Consider the following 23,732-nt stretch of genomic DNA (forward strand, 5'->3'; position numbering starts at 1 on the left):
ATAAAAGTGCTATACAAATAAAGTTATTAATATCATTGTGGAGGGGTGGTGTGGTTAGGGCGCCATCTGCGGGCTGAGAGAGAGCGGTTTTGCTGGCGCTACAACCCCAGGTGTGTGCAATCTCAATTAATTGCTAATTGTTTATATGCTCTGCCTGCACTGAGACCGGGGTGCTGGAATGAGACACACGCAAGAGCGACACCGAGTAATTTCCTTATTGTGTGTGTTTTGGTTTGGTTTGTTTTAGTTTTGTTTGTGTATGTACGGCCTGAAACCAAGTGCAATAAAACTTGCGTGCGTTTGAGAATAGGGGATTGTGTGGTTTGTGGGGAGAAGGACTGCAACACTTGTTACACCCATACATGGGCCACATTATCAACATTATTGGAGATGAGATTGCGGTAAAACCCATGGTACAAATAGGTAAAAGAATTACTTCCAGTGGCCAGAAAAGCCAGGCCACATCTACTCTTGGCAAAGCATTGTGGGAATTTCAGAGCCAGAGTCCACTGCCCGTGCCAAACTAACCAGCTTGAATAGGATGATGTTTCATTAAGCCTAAATGACAGTGGGCAGGCTAGAGAGTGTGTTAGGGAGAGAAGACAAGAGGAGAGGGGTGGGGACAGGGGTAGGGAAAGTAAGAGAAAAAATAATAGGGAGGGGAGGGGGAGGAAATAGGGGTAGAGGGAGCAGGAGAGGAGAGGGGAAGGGAACAAGGAGTAGGATAGAAGAGAGCAGGGGCGAGGGGACAGGGGTAGGGGGACCAGGAGAGAAGGGCAGTATTTTGGTGATGATAATTCCAATCTTGACTATTCAAGTTTTCTGCTGTCACTGCATAATTAATTACATAATTAATTCATTTATATGTATCTTGAATTTTATGTTACCTGATTGATATTTAAGTGTCTTCAGTGAATTAGATTTCTTTCTACTTTAATGACATATGTCCAATCAATAAATTCTCCCTGCCCATCCCTTGACACAGCCTGGAGTTTCAGATCTGTCACCCAGGTCCTCAAAAATACACTATACTGAACTATACCATTTGATCTTCTCTATTATTCCTGTTAGTTTTCACCTCAGCTGTAACCTGCTTAACCCATTCTATTTGCTGTGATAGATCCCTTGTAGAATTTCTGCCATATTCCATTCTACTGCTACTTTACACCAGGCTGGCCAGTGGAGGATGGGCTCCAATAGCCGGGTTCCTCTCGAGATTTCTTCCCATTGGGGAGTTTTTTCTCGCCACCATTATAGGGTTTTCCTCACTAGGAGTTTTTACCTTATGTACTTGCTATTTGGGGGTTCAGGTCTGGTGTTTGCTCTGTTTGCTTTTTTCTATGTTTCCTGCCTTGCTACTCTGTAAAGCGTCTGTGTGGCAGTTCTCTATAAAAAGCATTATACAAATAAAATTGAATTTAATTAATGTTATATAGAAAGCCATGCCACAAGTGTCATCTTGACTAATGGTTGCTTGGTCATTGGAAATATTCCCAACCAGATATTTTTTGGATCAAGTGTATTTTCTTGGAAGAATAATCAGGTGGTATATACACATACAACCTCTGGAACCATAACATGAGTGTACAAGCTGCTTTGGAGTATAAGCAGTGTACTTTCTTGCTCTAGCCTAGACCATAAACTCCCAAATGCCCCAATGCCAGCCATGTAAAGACAAATTCTGTACATATTTAAAATATACTTAATTGCACACAAGATCTGTATGAGCCCCTTGAAATCATACTCTGAAACTAAAATTCTATCAAAAAGCATCAGAAAGTGAACTTTGTCTCTTTATTTGCAGTTCGGTATGTTTTTGCTCCAAAATTAACTTCATACTTTTTTGACTACATTAGTATTTTTGATATTGCTACTAATATCCTACTGTTATTCCATTCATCCATTATCAATACCTATCCCAGCGTGCATTGGATAAGAGTCAGGAATACACCCTGGACAGGTCACCAATCTATCACAGGACACACATACTTATGGGCAATTTAGAGTCTCCAGTTAGTCAACCTGCATGTCTTTGGACTGTGTGAGGAAACCAGAGTATTTGGGGTAAACCCATGCCAACATGGGGAGAACATGCAGACTCCACACAGAAAGGCCCAGGCCGGGATTTGAACCCAAGACCTTCTTGCTGTGAGGCAACAGTGCGACAACTGTTCTACTGTCAGTTAGCTGGCTAGGTGCAGCTAGCCAGTTAGAAAGCTCAATAACTTGCTTGTCGAACACAGTAGTTATTTAGCTGGCTAGCAGACCACAACTTGCAGAAATGTTAGGTACCACATTAGATATGTTCTTATCTCAATTAGTCATTAGTTTCCTTCCATGAAATCCTGTAGCTAGCCAGCTATTAGATGCAATGTCATAGTTTGTCATACAACTCTCTCGGAGTGCGTCCCCCTGTCATTGCTCCGTGTTTATCGGTTTACCGGGATCCTTCACGTTTAGGTACCCAGTGCACATGCTTTGGTGCCAAAAAGCCCCATAGGCAAACATGGCAGCCTCCATGAATTGGCTTCATGCACCAACCAGCTCTCATGAAACTGGTAAGAGGAAGCTGTCTCCAGTTCTTATATATCTCGATGCCCTAGCTGCATAACTAGGGGAAACGTAACCCACAGGTCCAACAGAAAACAAGCGAGCACTGTGTCGCTTTTCATCCCCTTGGCAAACCTCAGCTGATGCCACAGAGGAAAAGCAATTCCAAGGTCAAAGTAACTCCAATTCTTGAATGAGCCCCGTCAGATTGTGTTTTTGCTTTGCTGTATCTGGGCCATTACAGTTGCTAGCTAGCTATAGCAACAAACACATCTGATCCCAAACCACTGGCTCTGTAAACCACACCCACCATTACCCATACAGAAAAGAGCGCCATGCCCAGAAATGTCCGGAATACATTTTAGAATAACAAATACAGCTAAAGGTGCATAAATTTGGCAAAAGTGCATAAAGACAGAGATTGCCAGTTCATCATAGATGCCTTAGCATGGTTATTTTATAATACTTTAAAGTAAAAAACCCTGCATTGTTTTCCTTCAAGTTACATAAAACAGACTGTCCACATTAGCACTCTTGGTGACTCTTGGCACCAACTGGCCACAAATTTGTTTATTTATTGTCCCCCAACAGTCATGTTATTGCAATTTTCATAAATAAAAACAATATTTAATCTTGTAACCATTTAAATCAATCGTTGTCAAATATCGTTGTCATAAATTGGCGAAGCTTTTTCAAAGCCGTTAGTTGAATTAATTTATTTTGCATATTCACGTTTAAAGATTTAGTCAGCTGCCGTGCTTTGTTTACTAGTTAATCCGGACTTTCTTGTTCCCTGTCCTCCGGTCTAATTGAGGTTCGTCCTCCATACTTCCGTTATAACATGCGCATCTTGTTCATTCGTTCACTATCTTTGGCAAGGCTCGCTGCAATGCACGCTGCTCGTCATCTGACGCAGATTACACGACCTATGAAAATCTTCCAACCGACCGACCCCAGGTCACAGAATTTCCCTTCTCAATATGGCGCACTAGCTAACCCATATTCTGCGATTTAGTTATTTTCCGACCTTCCAGAGTATCCATTGACCCCTGGTGTCGGTGCTTCAGTTTTTTAAGATTCACGATGTTGGCGGTGAAGAGAGCGCTGCAGTTCGGTCTGAGGATATCTTCGGCTGTGTCAAGACGTGGCTGCGCTGGTTCTGCTGTCCCGATTGATGATGTTGTGAACGGGTTGACGGACGAGCAGATCCAGGTAGCTTGAAATGCATGCAAGCAAAGTTACCTAGCCAATGAAACTGGCTAACCGTATCTGCTTAGTTATACTATAGCTATGTTGCAACGTTATAGGTGAACTAGGGACGTCAGCAGCTCCAATCAAAGTTCAGATGAACTTCAGGTTTTTACTAGATGGCATGCATTAGATCATGCCTTTATCAGCAGATGTATTTGCTAGCCATAACTATAATTAGCCAGTTGGCTATAAGGCCTCAAGAACTAACGTTAACAAGAAAGATGAGGTTACAGCAATAACTTTGTTGAAGAAAAATACAACATTTATGGAAAGCTAGATGTTTTCCTCTCCATATACTGTTATATATATTTTGGAAAGTTCTACGTTAGTTGGCTAACCTTCAAGCTAAGAGTGCGTTCAAGCTCATCGATGTTTACTTACTAACTTGATAACCAGCACTTTATAACATGAGCCTTTTTCTCGCCCAAAACTGCAATCGCTGCTTGCTTGAGAGAGTCCTCGTAGCCTTCCCTGATTTGAATATGCAAAGAGCGTTTCATCTATAAACAACTTCCATCTGATCCAGGGGCCTTGTACACAAAGTACGTTTGTTCTCGTGATTGTGTTGGTATTGTTTATTTTGGATCCCCATTAGCTGTCGCCGGAACGACTGCTAGTCTTCCTGTGGTCCACGGCTAACCGTATCTGCTTAGACTATAGCTATGTTGAAACTGTATAGTTCAATTAGGGACGTCAGCAGCTCCGATCAAAGTTCAGATGAACTTTAGCCTGGTTTTTAATAGGTGGTGGGTTTATCAGCAGATGCATTTGCTAGCCATAACTATAATTAGCCAGTTGGCTATAAGGCCTCAAGAACTAACGTTAACAAGAAAGATGAGGTTACAGCAATAACTTTGTTGAAGAAAAATACAACATTTCTGGAAAGCTAGATAATTTCTTCTCCATAGTATATGATATACTATATTTCAGAAAGTTCTACTAACGTTAGTTGGCTAACCTTCAAGCTAAGGTATGGTAAGGTATTAAAATGGTTTTAAATAGTGTATCACAACATAATTGTAGATGTATATTGAATTGTTATTCAATAGTACTGCAAAGTAAAATACTACAAAGCAGTAAGCAAGATGCCGTAACAAGATGTTGGGGTGGCTATCCACGCCTCTCCAGGATTGGTTGAAAGCGTCTATTACGTCACATATTTCAGAGTGTTTCTCCCCACGTAACTGTTCTTACGGAGGCCGGTGGCTGATATGGATTTTTATTTATTTATTTTATTTATTTATTTTTTTTAATTCGTGCGCGCGAGATGAATCATACTCACGACTTAATTTAAATCTTGAATAGCTAATAGCACCTGGCCCCTTTGCCCCAATTGCCTTATGTACCCTTTTGTTTTGATTACATTTTACAAAATATTTGTATTATTATTGTTGCTGTCATTTATTTTCATTCATTCATTCATTTGGGTAATATCAATTCTGTACTGTAACTGGGATTTGTACAACAGTTTTTCTTGGTTGGTGTGCCATTTTCTCACTTTGAGCTCCAGACTCTCTAAAGATCTCTACAGGGCCGTACACACAGACGCATCTGGAGACACTGGGTGCACATGTAAATTATGGTCACTTTTTACACCTGTAATGTCATTCAGTGTTAAAATACTTTTGAATTATAATTTTACAAAGAATTATGAATACAATTGCAGAATAGAAAATAATAATTTTGGTTTCAGAGTAGACATTGAATATAATATTTACGAAGATAATTTGTGCTCAAATGCAATGGAACAGTATCGCTGTGTCCAATGAATGTATTATGAAACTAATTGTATTGAAACTTCAATATAGTAAATGTATGGTGCGAATGGGCAGGAGGTGCTTTTTCATGTTTCAGAACATTTTACATTAAGGTAATTTCATAAGCTACAGTAGAAAACACTAAACCACACTTCCTATGTAATTATATGGTAATTACATATTACATCTCGTTAACCTTTACTTTATAACTCTTATTTAGTCCTGTGGTAGTTGTACCCACAGAAATGCATAAGAACTGGAAAGGAACTTGCTTTTTCAAATAAGGGAAAGTGTTTTGAGTTATTGCCTAATTTGGTTGAGTTGCTTTCACTGCAGAATCAAGGTAGCTGCCTAGATACGCTAATGCAAATTAACTACCTTGCTTATCTAGTCCTTGATTTGCTGATAATGGCTCAGGCTAATTTAGCTAGATAGCCAAGTTATCAAACTGCCAGAGGTATAGATTGCACAGGCTGGAGTTGTGTTGTCTCTCCCCAAAAACATTATAGACGTGAATGCATCTTATGCATTTTATTCCATTTTGTTATTCACAGTGATAACAATAGCAATAGCTGCTAGCACCCTAGTGGACTTTATAACGGTTCATTAGCATTAGTATAACTACCTTGTGAGTTTTTGGGAAACTGCTTGCTAACTATTTACCACATGAATCTAACTAGCTTGAGCTGACAATAATTAAAGATCTGACATGACACAAGTGCATAGATTTTGAAAGTATATGTGTAACATGCTGCTCTGTAATATTTGCTAACCAATATAATGTAATATTTGAACTGGTTTACCATGTCCTCCGATTTGGAGACAATGCCGTGAAGAATAATAGAAGATTAAGGTGTCATCACGTTAACAGCCTAAGTGCTGTTCATAAGATAAAATCCTGGAATTTTTGCAGTTATTGGGAGAGGGGGCAGTATTGTTTTGCTTAATGGAAGAGCACATTTTTGGTATTAAAAGACTGTCTGTTTTTCCACTGTGTCCTCTCTGCAGCTCAGGCAAACAGTTCGCAGGTTCTTTCAGGAGCAATTGGCCCCTAGCGCAGATGAGATCGACAAGAGCAATGAGTTCAAAGGGATGCGGGTAAGCTGAAAGAACCAGTGGTATCACATGAAAACAAGAAAAGAAAATGACCTTTTAAACCGTTCTGGTTTTAAATTATAATTTTTTGTGCTAATACCTGACTTGTGTGCTTTTATGTGATTTTTCAACCTCAAGAAATATGCCTGGTTGTAAAAAGCGATTGCAGACAGGAACAGCTTGCTAATATAATTCACTTGATTTATCTGCTTGCTTTGTCTTGAATGCCTGTGTGGTGCTTGAGAGAAATCAATTTGTTTGAATGGAAACTTGTACTTTATACTTTAAATAAGTACAGCCTGCATCTGGGCTGTATCTAGCAAACAAACAAACATACATGTAATTGTTATTTTAGAATAACAATTACATTTATAGGTGCAAAAATGTGTCAGTACTGCTTAAAGACAGAGATTGCCAGTGCAGCATAGATATGCCTTAGCACTGTAATTGTATAATATTTTCAAGGTAAAAATCCTGCATAGTATGCTTTTAAAGCCGGGCTCACACTACACAATTTTAAGCCTGATTTAGCCATTGCCAATCTTTTTTTTTTACGATTGGGCAGAAAATTGCTTGTCGAAAGTGAATGGGTCGTTTGGTTGGAACAGATAATCTTATAGTGTGAGCAAGTCAACAACTCAGTCGGGTGCCTCCGGATGTGGTTGTTGAAACGTCAAGGAGGATCCGATGATTTCAAACACGTTTGATTTTTCCGGAAGAATACTGCTGGAATCCTGTAGAATGAGATGGGCAACGACATGAATTATGCTATTTTGGTGTGGAACTATTTTGCATAACTAACCAACACATAAGCAATATTTTATATTAAGGAAGGAGGCACAGTCAATCTATTGTTCTTGTCTTGATGTAGGATTTCTGGAGACAGTTGGGTGATCTTGGAGTCCTTGGGATCACTGCTCCAGGTGAGAACTAGATCTGTTCATCCAGGGCAGTGATAAGATCAATATCATTTAGGTGTCACTATATTGGCTGTTTGTACTGGTACGTATCAGATAATTAAACAACATAAATTTGAAGGGAAACTGACAGAAATAATCCCTCCCGTGACAAGGCGGCTTTGGCCAATTGCACCCTGTCCTGTTGCCCTCTTGGCTCCATTAGTTTATCACACATGCTATCAGCTAGTTTTGCTGTATAACCGAAAGATAGGCTATATGCTGGTAGCACAAATGTGACCATGATGATTTTATCTGAGTAACCATGCATTTCTCTAGGCAGCATTTTGTCTAAGCTAATATCCACTGATGATGTGTACTAGTGTGTGTGTGTGTATAGTCAAATGCAAATGCATTGGGACAGCATCACAATTTTGGTTGTTCTGGTTCTGTACTCCAGCACATTGGATTTTAAATAAAATTATGAAGATGAGGTTAAAGTGCATGTCGGCTTTAATTTCAATGTATTTACAACAATATCTGGTGATCCGTGCAGGAATTACAGCCCTTTATGTGCATAGCCCCTTCATTTTAGGGGAGCTAAAGTAATGGGACAGTTGGATGCTCAGGTGTTTCTTGGCCAGTGGTGTGTCTTTGCATCATTAATAAGTTCATGCACAAGAAGCGAACAAAAGGTCTAGAGTTGATTATAGATGTGCAGTTTGCATTTGGAGTGGATGACCAAAGAATTCCATAAATTGTGAAGAAACACCCATTTTCAACTGTCGGATACTCCCGAGGATGTAGGCATAGATGTGTCAAAGGCTACCATCAAGAGAGATGACTACACCAGCATAAACTTGGATGCTTCACCACAAGATGCAAACCACTGGTAAGCCTCAAGAACAGAGCAGCCAGGTTAGAATTTGCTAAAAAGTACAGTTTTTTTTTTCTTGAGTTCTAGAACAAAGTCTTCTGGGCAGATGTGATGAGTATTAAACTCTACCAAAGTGATTGAAAGAGGAAAGTGTGGAGAAAGAAATGAACTGCTCATAATCCAAAGCATCCCCTCATCTGTGAAACATGGCTAGGGCTTGTATGGCTATCACTGGAACTAGATCACTTGTCTTCACTGATGATGTGATTGCTGATGGCGGCAGAAAGATGAATTCTTAAGTTTACAGAAACATTTAACCTGCTCAGATGAAACCTAATGCCTCAAAACACATTGAACAGTGCTTCACCTTGCTGTAGGACAATGACTGCAAACATACGGCTAAAACAACCAAGGAGTTTTTCAGGACCAAAAAGTAAAATGTTATTGACTGGCCAAATCAAGCACACATCCTGAATCCAACTGAATATGCACTTCACTTGCTGAAGACAAGACTGAAGGCAGAATGCCCCAGAAAGAAACTGGAACTGAAGATGGCTGCAGTTACAGGCCTAACAGAGCATCCCGAGGGAATATATCTAGCATCTGGTGATATCTTTGGACTGCAGACTTCAGGCAGTCATTAAATACAACAGATTTGCAATCCAGTACTAAATACAATTACTTCAACAATTTCAGATTGTTAATTTGTCCCATTGCTTTTGCTTCGCTGCGGGGGGGGGGGGTATTAAAATTTGACAATCTGCACTTTAACCTCATATTCATTGTTTAATTTCAAATCCAATATTATGGAGTGCAGAGCCAAAACAACAAAAATGGTGTCATTGTCAAAAATAACAATATTTTTTTGAAGTCATGATCCCCATGATTTGAAGTCCATGATATTTGTATTGCATGTATCTATCAGGTATGTCATTACATTCATTACATTGCAATCAGCAAGTGATAAAGAGTGTGCAACAAAGTTGAGAACATCTATGTTAGTCTTTGGAACACAAAAACATGATGTCTCCAGGAGCCCACTGAATTTATGTATAATAATAATCAATATGTGTGGTAAAGTTAACCAAACAAATAAACAATTGGAATTGAATACAAAAGTAAATCCTATTATACAGAACCTGGTTTTACACCGCCATTACCTGTAACCTTATCTTAAAAGGAAGTTCAAAAAGAAAGAGCAGTGGGAAACTCGATCCACCCCAGCTTCAGGGCACTCTACACCCTCTCATTTGGCTTTGGACTCAAACACTTTAAACACAGATGAGCCTCTTTTTTGCCTCCAGTTAATTTCTTGTAGTCATCTTTGTAGTTCTCTCATGGTATCCTTTCATCTCATCCTTTATTATTTGTCTTTGTAACTAGAAATTCTCAAATGTGAAGCATTCTGTGCGGTATGGTGGAAGCAGAGGTTATGGAGTGATGTTCAGTCATTGCCTGTGTACAACTTTGGTCTGCCCACACAAGGCTGTAATTGCATTTTCATGAACAGCTCATTAGATCATGACAAAAGTTCAATGAGTGGAATAAATTGAGAACCTGGGCCTTCTGACGACATGCATGCATAATGATGGTCTTTCACTGGATGGAGGTCTATTTTCTTGTCCTCTGTTGGCAGTGGAGCTGGGTGGCTCGGGTTTGGGCTATCTGGATCACGTGATTGTGATGGAGGAGATGACGAGAGTATCAGCTGCTGTCGCACTTAGCTATGGGGCGCACTCCAATCTCTGCGTCAACCAGTTGGTGCGCCATGGCAATGAAGCACAAAAAGAAAAATATTTGCCCAAGGTTCGACTAGCCCGCCATTGCAAATCAACGTACACGCCCAAAGTTCAACCAGCCCATCACACAAACCCATATAAAGGCTCAGATTTGACAAATCTGTGCACACTAGGATAAGACCATGACACAATCCCACATATGTGTGGAGGTGCATACGAGAACACTGGCAGGTGCACACAGACATGTATGTTGATATGTATTATTGTACAAGAAAGTAGATGTACACACAAATACACTACATTTCCAAAAGTATGTGGACACCCTTTCTAATTAGTGGTTTTGGCTATTTCAGCCACACTCATTGCTAATTGGTGCATAAAATCAAGCATACAGCCATGCAATCTCCATTGACAAACATTGGCAGTAGAATGGGTCGTACTGAAGAGCTCAGTGACTTTGGCTATGTTATAGGATGTCACCTTTCCAACAAGTCAGTTTGTCAAATTTATACCCTGCTAGAGCAGCCCCAGTCAACTGTAAGTGTTGTTATTGTGAAGTGGAAAAGTATAGGATGCAACAACAGCTCAGGCGATAAGCGTTAGGCTGCACAAGACCACAGAATGTGACCTCTGAACGCTGAAACTTGTAGCTCATAAAAATCGTTCCTTGGATGCAACACTCACAACAGAATTCCAGACTACCTCTCGAAACAACTTCAGCACAAGAATTGTTCATCAAGAGCTTCATAAAATGTGTTTACATGGCCGAGCAGCCAAACACAAGATCACCATGCGCATTGCCAAGCATTGGTTGGGGTGGTGTAAAGCACCCAGCCATTGGACTCAGTGGAAATGCGTTCTCTGGAGTGAATAATCACGCTTCACTATCTGGCAGACGAATTGGGGTTTGGCAGAATGCATAGTGCCAACGACTGGCCTAGATAGTGCCAACTGTAAAGTTTGGTGGAGGAGGAATAATGGACGGGGGCTGGGGCTTTTATGGTTTGGGCTAGGCCTTTTAGTTTCAGTGAAGAGAGTGTCACTACAGCACACACAGATATTCTACTGAATTGTGTGCTTCCAACTTTGTGGCAACAGTTTTCCTGTTTCAGCATGACAATGCCCCCATGCGCAAAGCAAGGTCAATAAGGAAATGGTTTGCTGAGTTTGGTGAAGAACTTGCCTGGCCTGCACAGAGTCCTGACCCCTCTACCCCATCAAACACCTTTGCAATGAATTTGATTGCCGACTGTGAGCTAGGCCTTACGCCCAACCTCACTAATGCTCTTGTGGCTGAATGGAAGCAAATCCCCACAGCCATATTCCAGAATCTACTGGAAAGCCTTCCCAGAAGAGTGGAGGCTATTACAGCAGCAATGGGGGGTCTAACTGCATATTAATGTGGTTTTGGAATGAGATGTTCAACGAGTACAGATGGATGTGATGTTCAGGTGTCCGCTTATTTTTGGAAATGTAGTGTACATGTAGACTTGCAGACAGATGGAAGCACGAATGATCTAATGTGCAGTTAGGCAGGCTGACAAATGGGTGTACACACATGTAGACAAATCTGGATATAAAAGTATAGCTATAATATTTTACTGCTTATGACTCATGTGATATACGTCCTGTTTCAGGCAATGTCCATTTTGGATAATTTATTACATGATGCAGAATTCCCATTAGTACATTAAGCATAACATTCATCAAAGTCAAGTTATTTCTTTTATTGGAGCTGCACCGACTGATGCATTTCTCTTACAGCTGATGACAGGGGAGCATATTGGGGCCCTGGCTATGAGTGAGCCCAATGCTGGCTCTGATGTGGTTTCCATGAAGTTGAAGGCCAGGAAGGAAGGTGAGCCACAGTCTACCCTCAATCAAGCAACCATATTTTTTAGCCTCAAGCTATAACCCATTTTGGTCATGAGTAATTTGACTCAAAATTATCATTGAATATGCTTTTCAAAAAATGTCAGTGTATTAAGTAGAGGTTGACATTGGCCTGGCCTGTCAGCTGGGCCAGTATTGAACTTTGTGAGTTTGGATGTAGACACATGCACCCACAAACACAAAAATGCATGCAGGGGGTAAAGTGTACATTACACATGTAAAAAGTCTAACTTTGTAGCAACAAAATCACAATTACAACATCAGCTACACAGGTGAGTCATTAACTTGTTCGTGCAAACACCTACTGGCCATGATGCCAGCATTATAAGATTGTTCAATTCTATTGTTGGCTTTATTGTATTGCTATGATGGAATACAATTTTTTGGTCTTGAAAGAATATTTGTATGAATTCCTTGATATACACTTTTGTCCGGTTTGTCAGTATAGTTGCAGATGATTCCAGCAGGGGGTGTTTGTTAAATGGACAAACTACGCAACAATGGTTGCACTTAGAAACTCTGTATTTGGTGTTGTAGTGTATCATTTACTAATAAAACTAGAACATGTTGTTTCCAATCATAGAATGGATACAGGAGCAATGAATGTCTGAGTTGAGCAATCTCAGGATGCCGACATCCCGGCCTTTAGAGGGCTTGAACAAAGGGGTTAATGAAAGTTCTTCTCTGCAAGCGTTTTCATTCTGCTTGTTAAAGTTTATTCGGCGAGATGTGTGGCGCAGTCCGTCGGGCAGCAGAATTTTGAGCCTTATGCAAGTGCCGCTCGCGGGTGGGCGTTTTTCTCCCCTGCTATGTGGCATCTTCTGAGCCGTGATCTCTCCTCTATCTGCTTATGTCTAAGTAAGGCAAAAAAAAAATAAAAAAAGGAAGTCTGCTCTCCTTTTTCAATAAATAAAAAATTTCTATTTTCAAATTTTTTTTTTTTTTTGCATTTTCTACTCTTATTTACAGTCATCACAAATAATTTCCAGCATAAGAGATGTGAGGTTGCGGTCACAGACATTAGAAATGGTATCGGACCCAAAATATGTAATTGTAAGGCATTCTGAATGGCAAAGGTGCTAATCACTGGATTAGGATCTTTATATATTTACTAATATGTGTAGACTCCTTGAAACCACAAGTCATTCAGTATTAAAATATGCATATGCAGTAAATAGAGTGGCCTGCAGAGGAAATAAGCGTGTTGTATCTTCCCCCAAATCCATCCACCACAGTAATCCACAGTAAACACTGGATTAATGTAGCATTGTCAAATGGCTGAATATTACAAACCAACACAAGGTCTCTGTACATTTCTGGTTTCAGTCACAGGAAATGCTCAGCTCTGGGGTTTTTTTTTTTTTTTTTGTTCCCTAGGCGACCACTATGTTCTCAACGGAAATAAGTTCTGGATCACCAATGGGCCAGACGCTGATGTGTTAGTTGTATATGCAAAGACTGAACCTGAAGCTGTGGCTCGTGGCATCACTGCCTTCATCGTGGAGAAGGTGAGAAATTACCTACCTACTGACTCTAACCCCTACCCATGTAGCTCGCTGAATCCCTGACCTGAAATCAGCATAACCCCTGTTCCATATACACATGCACTGACATGTAATTCTCCAATTATATAAATATGTCACTTTGCATGTACAGTGCATGTATGTCTGTTCATATACTTACAAGTATGCACAATAAGCACCTCTTTTTTGCTGGAGAATAAAATTTTATTTTACTTTCATTAATGGTTATGCATTAATTTGGTTATATAGATTATTTATTATTACCATGACTGACTCTCAAAACAGGCATACTGGTTTTAGCCCTTAATAAGTATAGTCTTCCAAATGGGGTGCCCGATTCACTTTATCATATCCTATTCAGGCTCTTTCAGCCATCTATTGATATAGCAACCTTTCCTTTCCTTTTCCTGTTCATCCATTCTACCTCCACAGTAGCTGTAGCCTGTATAACTGGGTTCCTTCCGAGATTTCTTCTGACTGGGGAGTTTTTATTTACCTCACTGTTTACCTTTTAGGGATTCAGGACTGGGTTTTGCCCAATTCTCAATAGTTACTCTGGCAGTTCTCTGTAAAAAGTGCTTGCCAAAGAAATTTGATTTGACGTTGCAATTAATTTAGACTTGGACAAGGAACCCAGACCTCTGTGTTGCAATGTCATTTGTTATGAACATTTAAAAGCTGGGCAAGAAAAGTATTTAGAGTGCCACCATGAGGCCAGTTTAGCAACAATCAGTGCCAAATCTGGCAAAAATCACACCGCAAAATCAAGTGTGGCATAATCCAGGATGGCTACTCTCTTAAATTCTCTATGATGATACCGTTAATAACATTTTTTTAAAATGTCAAACTTTAGATATGGCTGAGAATGAACATTCTCCATTGCTCTTCCCCTGCTGACAAAGAAAACAACACCAATGAGGGTATTTCGGTTGGAAAACAAATAAAGTGATGACAGGGCCAAAATTGGACATAATAAATATGCAGCCTGTTGTTGCAACCTCAGTGCCTTTGGCACTTGCTCCCCTGTCTCCATTCCCACTATTCTCTCCCTCCCTTTTTCCAGGGCATGCCTGGGTTCAGCACTGCCCAGAAGCTAGACAAGCTTGGGATGCGAGGATCCAACACCTGTGAGCTCATCTTCGAGGACTGCATAGTTCCAGGTGTGTTCCTGTGTAAATTACTCAATCCTCATGGGAATTCACACTAGACCAGTTTCAGTTCTCTTTTGCACACACCTGGGGTTGTTTGGGATTGTGTAAACTAATTTGGTTGGGGTTGTTTTGAACACTTCATTTTAGTTATATTTTTATATGTGCTGTGATACAGCTATTGGCCTTTTGACGCCACAAAAAAGAGATTTTAGAGATCATCTTACTATTGGAAGCCTGCTAGAAACTTATTTGCAATGATAGCACCAACTAGCTGAAAGCTAGCGTACCTAACCAACTATTTCTAGTTGGTAAGAAGTGGGTTGTATGTTCTTTTGTGCATCATGAGTGCTTATATGAAGTGAAATGTGGAGGGGTTTTCACCTTTAGAGAAGCCTTTTTTTCCTCCTTTTCTCTGGAGTCACAAATCATGTTCACTGGGAGGTCAGGCTTATTCTTTAAAAAAATGTATTTTCATTTTTGATTCTTGTTAGATGATGGTATCCACTGAACAGGCAAACTGAAAGGCAGGCGCGCTGATCATGTTACCATGCCGACAGCTGCATCATCCCTCATGCCATACATTTTTAATCTGCTGAACAACTGCGCTCTGTTGTAGAGCAGCCCTTCGTCTAAAAAGGACTTGCCAGCGCAGACGAAAGATATCTCATTAAAACTCCGGTGCTGGCAGAGTGTAGCAGTGGAGCCATCCTTCCTCAGTCTTCCACATCTTTTTGGGCCACGCCTGGCCTCCAGCCAAGCCGGCACCTCTTGACCCAGAAAGCTGTTGTTGCCACTTGCTTCCCCCCTGTCATTATCAAGGCTCCTGGCTGGCGCACTGTGGAGACCAGCTTTAACGTTGGCGTGTTCAGATGCTAACCAAAACTGTTTCCCTTGTAATTGCGAGGATGTGCAGATAAAGACGATTTTATTGCTTCTGATATTTATTCTCTTTTAACACTGGCTTCATTTGCATTCTGTTTCCACTTCCCCTCCATCTCTCACACTTCATCCCAATAAACAAAGAGACGATTGTCCCTAGAATTACACTGATAGGTATGGGGATGATATGCAGGCTTCAGAGCAGGTTCAGGACAGAAGCATTTCTCCTCTCTGATTGTCAGGCTTTATACTTCCCCTCTCTGTCTTGTTTGTCTTCCGATTGGGGATTTTGTCTTCAGGTTTGACCTCGCTCTTCATAGCATTTTTTGTCTCGCAGCAAAAATTGCTTTCATTGTTCTTGTGCCCATCTGCAGTACCATATTATGCATATTTCATGCAACTACACCCCGCCAACAAATGTCCATTCATTTTGCTGGAATTTCTTCCCTTAATGGGAATACTGAGACACTCGCCCCCTATGATGTAGTGTTGCCACCCGTGTTGCTGTTTAACCAGCTGGGTCCCCACTCCCTTGGCTTTCTTAGGTTGTAGGCAGGTACTTATTGAAACAAAACTGTGTTTCTCAGGGGAGAACGTCCTGGGCCCACTCAACAAAGGCGTGTATGTCCTGATGAGTGGCCTGGATCTGGAAAGACTGGTGCTTTCAGCTGGCCCTTTGGGGTGAGTATATGAAGATAAAATGAGTGATGTTAGTATGAGGCAAATTCCTCTTGATCATTTTTGGGCACTGTGGTTGGTGTACCCTTTGTTCTATACCATTATTCAGCTTGATGCTCGTTTGCTGTTGTTGTGTGGTCTAGGAATGTGAATAACACACATTTCTGACCTTTGACTAGTTGCTGTCTGAAATGGGCAATTACCGTCAAACACTTTTTTAACTGTTAGATGTAGGATACCGCTAATATCATGCCACTTGAATCAGTGCAGATCACGAGATCAAAACATTTTTAAAATGAAGAAATGGGCATTGATATATTTTTTGCGGAATGATTGTATTTGATGTGGTGATCTTTTAGTTTGAACAGTTTGAGAATACATTTCTTTTAAGATGTAATGTTTTCGATGATTTAATTTAACATTTGACATGCATGCTTGCGACTGACTGTCGATGAATCGATAAATTGTTCATATCCGTAGTATGGTCCTGTATATTTTATTTAATTTGATTATGCATTTAATGTCTGTTGTCTTTATTCCGTAATAATAGGCTTGTAATTCAATCTGGAGGAGAGAATTTGCCAAATCGATAAATTCAATTTTATACTGTGAATGCGTGTAGGCCGTTCACTCTATTTGGGTCATTCCATCTCAAATCAGACAGCACTCATTGAGATGCATTTTGTAATCAAAATATATTTTTTACATGTTCTTTGTCCATCCATCTGAATGAATCTTAAGCTTGGCTTGTGTACTCCCAAGTAGTTTGGCTGGGGTCCTTTGGGCCAGTAAATTCAGGTATAATTATTTAAGGGAATAGTGATGATACAAATAGCTGCATAGTCAAACTAAGTATATGCATAGGACATATTTTACATGATAGAGGATAGGGATGAGCAGAACTGGGTTTTTTCCTTTTTACAAGGAAAAGTCATATGTATTGAAATATCAGAACTTTCAAATAAAGATATTCAAATTTCGACTCTTTTTTTAAAATCGCTTTTTTAAAATTCAGAAACAGAAATCAGTGACATGGTAGTGGGGGGGACTTTGCAGGTCTGCTTTGTAAATATTCATTAGAGGTTGGGAACAACTTTTGTGCTCGAAAGCAGAGGCCTTTGTGAGTTCTGCAGAAACCCAAATCCCAAGACCCGACCAGGTTTCAGTCCGTTTGAACTCTCCATTCATGTTTGGTTCAGGTCCAGGCAGAGTGCCTCGGGTCTCGCTGTGATAACACTCGAAAAGAGCCAACGTTCCCAAGCACTCTGTCTCTCTCAGTGTGTGGCTCTGTGATTCTGTGCTGTGGCTTGCACTTTTTGAATGTGTGTTATGACCATACATTTTTAACTGCGATAAAACATTATGAATAAAATGTTTCTTCGATAATAAAATATTGCAAACTCTCTGTGTATTCAGTTAATGAAATCATTAAAATCAAGACTGTAATTGTGTGCAGTGCTATGCATTTTATTTTGAATTGGGACAACTAACATACAGTGCGATGTGGTTCAGTTTGGTTTCATCGCTCGCTTTGTCTCTATTTCAGCAACATTTTGCGGGTGTACTCCGTCTCAAAAGTGTTGCTATGCTCAAGTGACATTATGTGGGCGACAGTGTATTATAATTGGTAAGGAAGTGGTCTTGCAACCTGAAGGTCAAGGGTTTGATTCGCAGGTAGAACACGTACTTTTGAGCAAGGTACTTAACCTGCATTGCTTCAGTATATATCCAGCTGTATAAATGGATGCAATGTAAATGCTATGTAAAAGTTATGCAAGGCACTCTGGATCAGAGTGTCTGCTAAATGCCTGTAATGTAATGGCTACTCCTCCTCCTCCTACCCAATTACATTATCACAAATGTTCCAGGCCAACAAAGAATGCATTGCCCCATTGGACATCAGCCAATAAAAACATTGGATACACACACAAAATGGACATATCTACAAGTCACACATTTAAACGAACAAAACTTTGCAGCCCCAACATTCACTCCCCTCATAGCTCACTGGGTAGCGTGTTTGCCTAAGGAACTTTTTGGATGAGTGACAGACCCGGGTTTAAATCCCCCCTCAGACTGAAGCAAACCTCTAACTCATTGCACGGGTTTGCTGGCTGACTAAAAATAAAACATTTAAACGACTGTTTTTGTATCTGAAAAATCATTGCGAGAAACTCATATTTCTGAAATCCAAATAGTTCCACTTTCGGCATTTTAATTGAGTTTAAATTTAGCTACCTTGTTAAAGAGACGACGGTCAGAGTGTATAATGTTAATGCAGACGCCTCCGAAATTAAGCTCCAAAATCTCTGTTGCGATTTGGTTTGGTAGGTATCTTTGCCGGTTGTATAGAAACTGGCACAATATAATGACTTCTTCAGGCCAGGTATATCGACTTTCTTTAAGTCAAAAGGGTTCACATTCACCGCTGCACCTGTACTGGTAACTACTTTTTATCTAGGTTACTGTAGCTACCCTGCAACACCACATTTTTAACCAAGGCCTATAGATCCTCTACCGACATACAAACAATTAGTAGTTCTGTCGTGTACAATAACCCATTTAAAACACTTCCATTTAAAAATATGACATACACTTTCATTTATTTGTCATTCATGGTAAAGGAAAAATAATTGAATCCATGTATTTCTTTAAGAATGTAGGCTATGTGTGTTTGCATGAATTTATGTATATGCATGTATGTCAAAACCCATTTATATATGAATTACTATTATCACTTACTCCTAACAAACACAGTACAAAAAGAAATGAGATCTAATGAAAAACACATTTTATAAAAAAACAGAATTATAAAACGACTATTAAAACTCATTTGACCCCACACTCTCATCCCAAGTTACTCACATATACTAAGCACTGTCTATATGCCATTAATTCAAATTTTGTTATTTGACACTTTGTTGTGATACAAAGTTTGAATGACCACGTTTTCACCAGATAATTTATACAAGGACCCAAACTAATTAGAAACTGCATGGCTCGGGATTGTTTGGTCTATGTCACCAAGTAAGTGGGTACTGTTATCAGAACTGATCTGACTACGACAGTATTTTTAAAAATTAGGCTAATTATTTTCTGTAATACGATTTAGGTACTACTCACTCAATTTTATCCTGAAAAGAATGGGAAAGGGCAGGGGAAAGAGCGCAAAATAAAGTGAACGTCCACTCTGTAAGATGAGTGCTTCCCATTTTGTGACTCTACGACACTAGTATCCTGGCAGGATACTTTCCAAAGCGATATCGTCAGGCATTCGCTCGCTCACAGCGTGTCTGGAACAGGGGTTTTAAAGTGTACAGCAACACCAGTTTTTGGCCTGTCTGCCCACTTCACAAAGTTAAAAGATGTGATTTGGGGTTGAGAATGAGAGCACAAAGGGAAGGGGGGAGGAGGGAGGGGTAATATAACCTGTTGGCAATGCATCATAGGCACGTAGGCGGAGCCAGTGAGGGGGAAAATAATCAAGCCTGTCAAAAAATCCAGTGTTTGTCACTGTTCTGAACAGGGACCCACCTCCGATCAAGCTGGCATTAATTGCTGTTTTATGTCAGCAAATTACTTTGATTTGTAATTTTGCTAAGACCAGCAAAGGCATTTTTAGCAAAATAAACTGAATAGGACTTGAGTGTTCTTATACGGTTACGGAGAAGACAAATGATCCAACTGATCCAACTCGGGTTGTTGGCCGTCACTCAGCTAAAGAGAATGAATTGACTTCCGGCAACAGGTCTATCGCGTTGCTTGCTGTGTGAACGCGGGGTTAGTGTTTATCACCCCTTTAAGAGTCAAGGCAGTTCCTGTGTATTTAATGATATTAGTGTAGACATTGATGTTAAACTCATGTAAATTGCCTTGCCAAAGCTTGCATGAAGGACATTATAAAAGCTCTTGTTCTTTTGGGATCCCAACTGTGGCCATTTTGGATCTTACTGGGCTCCTATATATAAAAATCTGCCAAGAATACTGCAAAAAACGTTTTATTTGTTTACACGATTTGACTATATGACTATGTGAAAAATGTTGGAGAAACTGACACCGAAGTATAATTCTCACAAACACAGTGCTCATTTGTCTGATCTGAGATGGAACAACCCCTTTCAAGGAGGTGCAATTGCTGCTTCAACATGTTATATAGTATATGGTATTGTTAAATCAGTTTGGTTCTGTGGCTGTTAAGAGAACCTCAAGGCCAATGGTCAATCTTTTTTCCCTTTTTTATGTCCTCCAGCATCATGCAGTCTGTATTGGATCATGCAATCCCTTACATGCACATCCGAGAAGCATTTGGACAGAAGATTGGCCACTTCCAGGTTGGACAAGCAGCCAGAACCGGGCAAAGCTCAGATGATAAATGTCATTTGGATAATTCGCATTTAGTATTCATTCAAATTTGTATGCCAAGTTGATAGAATTGCTAGTAATATTCATTTTTAGAGTATTTTTTAACAAGTGACACAACCGTGTATTGTTTATTCTGTTTTAAACAGTTCATTTTACATATTATAATTATAAGAAATTATGAAAAGATTATTAAAACTCATTTGACCCCACACTCTCATCCCAATGTGCATTTGGGTGAGTATTTAGCACACAGTACCACATGCTCATCCCTAAGGAGTTGTCTCTGCAGGCTTATAGCCCTGCAGATAACAAAAGGCTTGCAGTTACAGTTAAAGCCCAGCTATATCCTAGCCAAGGAACAAATAAAGAGGTCAAGTGATGTGGAGCCACTACTATTGAACTGCCGTTGGCTAATACAGTGGCTGCAATTTGATGTCTGCATCTGAGCACTGAGTGTGAAGTGGGGAAGTAGGGTGGAAGAGCAGTGGACTACAATAATTACATCACCTTTTTCCTACATTTCCTGCAATTACTACTTACTGAACAATAATGACCACTACCAGTCTTGATTATGCAACTCTAACAGCAGCAGATGGAAGAAACTGTGCTGCCTAAGTGGACCTGGAAAATGGGTGACTCTCAGCTGTGAAAATTGCTAGAATGCTAACTAGAGTGCCTTAATGCAAGTACCCTAGTATGCTGTGTCGCCTTCGGACACCTGTTTCTCTGATCACTTGTGAACTTGTTTGAATGTACCTCCTTCCTATCCAGCTTCTACAAGGCAAGATGGCGGATATGTACACACGGTTGAGTTCATGCCGGCAGTATGTGTACAATGTAGCTCGCGCCTGCGATAAGGGCCACTTCAACGCCATGGTGAGACCCTGCGACAACACTAACTTTTGTGAAATTATATGCCAGTATATATAATTTTCCAGTATGACTACACTTTGTCCCCAAGCCTAGGAAATTCTTTTACTAAGATGATGCAGCTTTGAGTGGGAACACAACATAACTATTTTTGCTGTGATTTGAACCCCTGTTAGGAGGTTGTTTGCAGCAATGAAATGTTAATGTTATTAGGCTGTTCAGAATTGATTTGTCGTCTTATTGTAGGACTGTGCTGGAGTCATCCTATATTGCGCAGAAAATGCCACTCAGGTTGCACTGGATGGAATTCAATGTCTTGGTGAGTGCCTAACTTCTGTGCACTGCATATTCAAAATTCCAAAGACCCCATATTGACTGTTCCTCAAAACGCTATTCTATATAGGCTTGGACAGTCTCAGTTGACGGTGCTTCTGTCCCTCATCAAAGCACCAGATCAGTTGGGGGGTTCTCACAGCCTACCTGTACAAGCTGCACATGACTTTTCCTCCAGCTCCAATCTCTGTGTGCGCTTGATGGGTGGAGTGTGGAATGAAAAGCAGCTGTGGCTAATGTCGTGTTTTGTAGCAGAGAACATGCTTTTTTTTTGAGATTTTTAAAAATTTAATCTTAAACTTTGGCAATTAACCTTAGCAAATACTTTGATTCTGGTATATTGCTGGATTGTTTAAAAAAGTTTAAACTGTTCTTATGTGCTTATTTCAGAAAATAAGTTGTGAAAATAAGCATCACCCGCTCTTTAAATTGAATAGTTTTGGGAAAATCTTTATGAATATAGGTAATGGGCTAGCACACACTCTCTGTGAAAAATGTATATTCAAAAATGGTGTTCATTGAAATAGACTGTGCATACTGCACATTTCTGATTTATGGTAAAACCATAAGGCAGAACAAAAAGGTAGTCCTAGTAATATTTTGTAATATATGTATTATTGTAATTGAAATGTATTATTTTTCCCCCAGAGCTTATTCATGTCCAGATTTAGCAAAATCATAATTCACAGAGTTGAAAGTTGAAGTACAGTAGTCGTGGTTCTTCGTAAGTTTTGGCTAGCTTTACTCGCAGTATGTGGATTTAATCTGGCTGTGTGTCGGCAGTTTGGCTGTCCTTCTGTCTTAAGGGGAAGGACCCTGAGGCAGGGAGCATTTTGGCAGTGAAGTGGGCCACTTCTTTACCTCGTCTCTCTCTGCCTGCAGGGGGCAATGGATACATCAACGACTACCCCATGGGTCGATACTTGCGGGATGCCAAGCTTTATGAGATTGGGGCAGGCACCAGCGAGGTGCGGAGGATGATCATCGGCCGTGGCTTCAATGCCATGTACAAGTAAAGCAGCACAGATGGGCTTCGGCCAAGCTTCCAACGCCAACGTGCCGAGGCTCCCAGCCAAGAGGCCTTTCAAAATCAACTGCTTGTGAAACACATTTCACAAACAGGAAAATAACTAGCTAACGTGAAGAAAATGATTGGTTAGTTTCTGTAGATCTATAACTACCCTGTCCAAGGTCTCAAACTGTAACTGACCTCATAATGATCATACGCAAGGCCAGGACAGAACTAGTACTGAAGCAGTTCACAGGATGGGTGGATTATTATGATTATACCAATACCCAAAGGCAGGAAATCGCATTGGTAGAGGGAATCGTATCTATATAAGTGTGTTGAACCAACACTACTTGTTGAAGAATATTTTTAGAGAAATATCTTCCATTAAGGGCACTCCTCCAATCATAAAACAAGTATGTTCATGATGTGAAGTCTTTGAGCATATATCCTTTCTGTCTGTATTCACATACCTAGAGACTACTAGCTTGCAAAAGATAATTTTGGTTGAATTAATATCATTTTTCAAAAGCCTATTTGAATATTAGCTCTTGTAAAACATCCTGCCCTGGGGGATACTTGTGTGTCTGTTATGTATTGTCAAACTCAGTTTTATTGACCAGCCCTTGAAAACGCATACTCAAATGAATGTTTGGAAAAAGAATACTGTGTTGTGTAAAAATTTTAAAAGATCTTTTATTGTTGGTGCGGTTATTTGTAAGTTGGTACTTCGATAGAACATGATTCTGCTATGCTGTGAAAATTAGTGTTATAAACCCATGTGGAGGGGTTGCTTTTAATCACACAATTGAAAGTTTCTGTTGTAATTTCTGCATCCAAGTTTGAATAGAATAAATAACAAAAATAAA

The 23,732-nt window shown here is 40.0% G+C and overlaps 1 protein-coding gene across 1 annotated transcript; it reads left to right on the forward strand.

Moving 5' to 3' along the window:
• Window positions 1-3,494: 3,494 nt before the first annotated feature.
• On the forward strand, window positions 3,495-23,732 carry ivd (isovaleryl-CoA dehydrogenase). The gene is made up of 12 exons (XM_064336987.1): window positions 3,495-3,762; window positions 6,567-6,656; window positions 7,525-7,576; window positions 10,063-10,232; window positions 11,930-12,023; window positions 13,436-13,566; window positions 14,645-14,741; window positions 16,199-16,292; window positions 20,539-20,620; window positions 21,423-21,527; window positions 21,768-21,840; window positions 22,737-23,732. Exons 1-12 carry the CDS (start codon window positions 3,634-3,636, stop codon window positions 22,868-22,870), a joined length of 1,251 nt encoding a protein of 416 aa, XP_064193057.1. The 5' UTR covers window positions 3,495-3,633; the 3' UTR covers window positions 22,871-23,732.

Source organism: Anguilla rostrata, chromosome 1, assembly GCF_018555375.3.
Source record: "Anguilla rostrata isolate EN2019 chromosome 1, ASM1855537v3, whole genome shotgun sequence".
NCBI classification, from domain to species: Eukaryota; Metazoa; Chordata; class Actinopteri; order Anguilliformes; family Anguillidae; genus Anguilla; species Anguilla rostrata.

Coding starts and splice junctions, on each gene's coding strand:
- ivd (XM_064336987.1), top strand. CDS start 3,634: ATGTTGGCGGTGAAGAGAGCGCTGCAGTTCGGTCTGAGGATATCTTCG. Junction 10,233..11,929: donor AAGAAAAATATTTGCCCAAG/GTTCGACTAGCC, acceptor TTTCTCTTACAG/CTGATGACAGGGGAGCATAT. Junction 21,841..22,736: donor GGATGGAATTCAATGTCTTG/GTGAGTGCCTAA, acceptor CTCTGCCTGCAG/GGGGCAATGGATACATCAAC.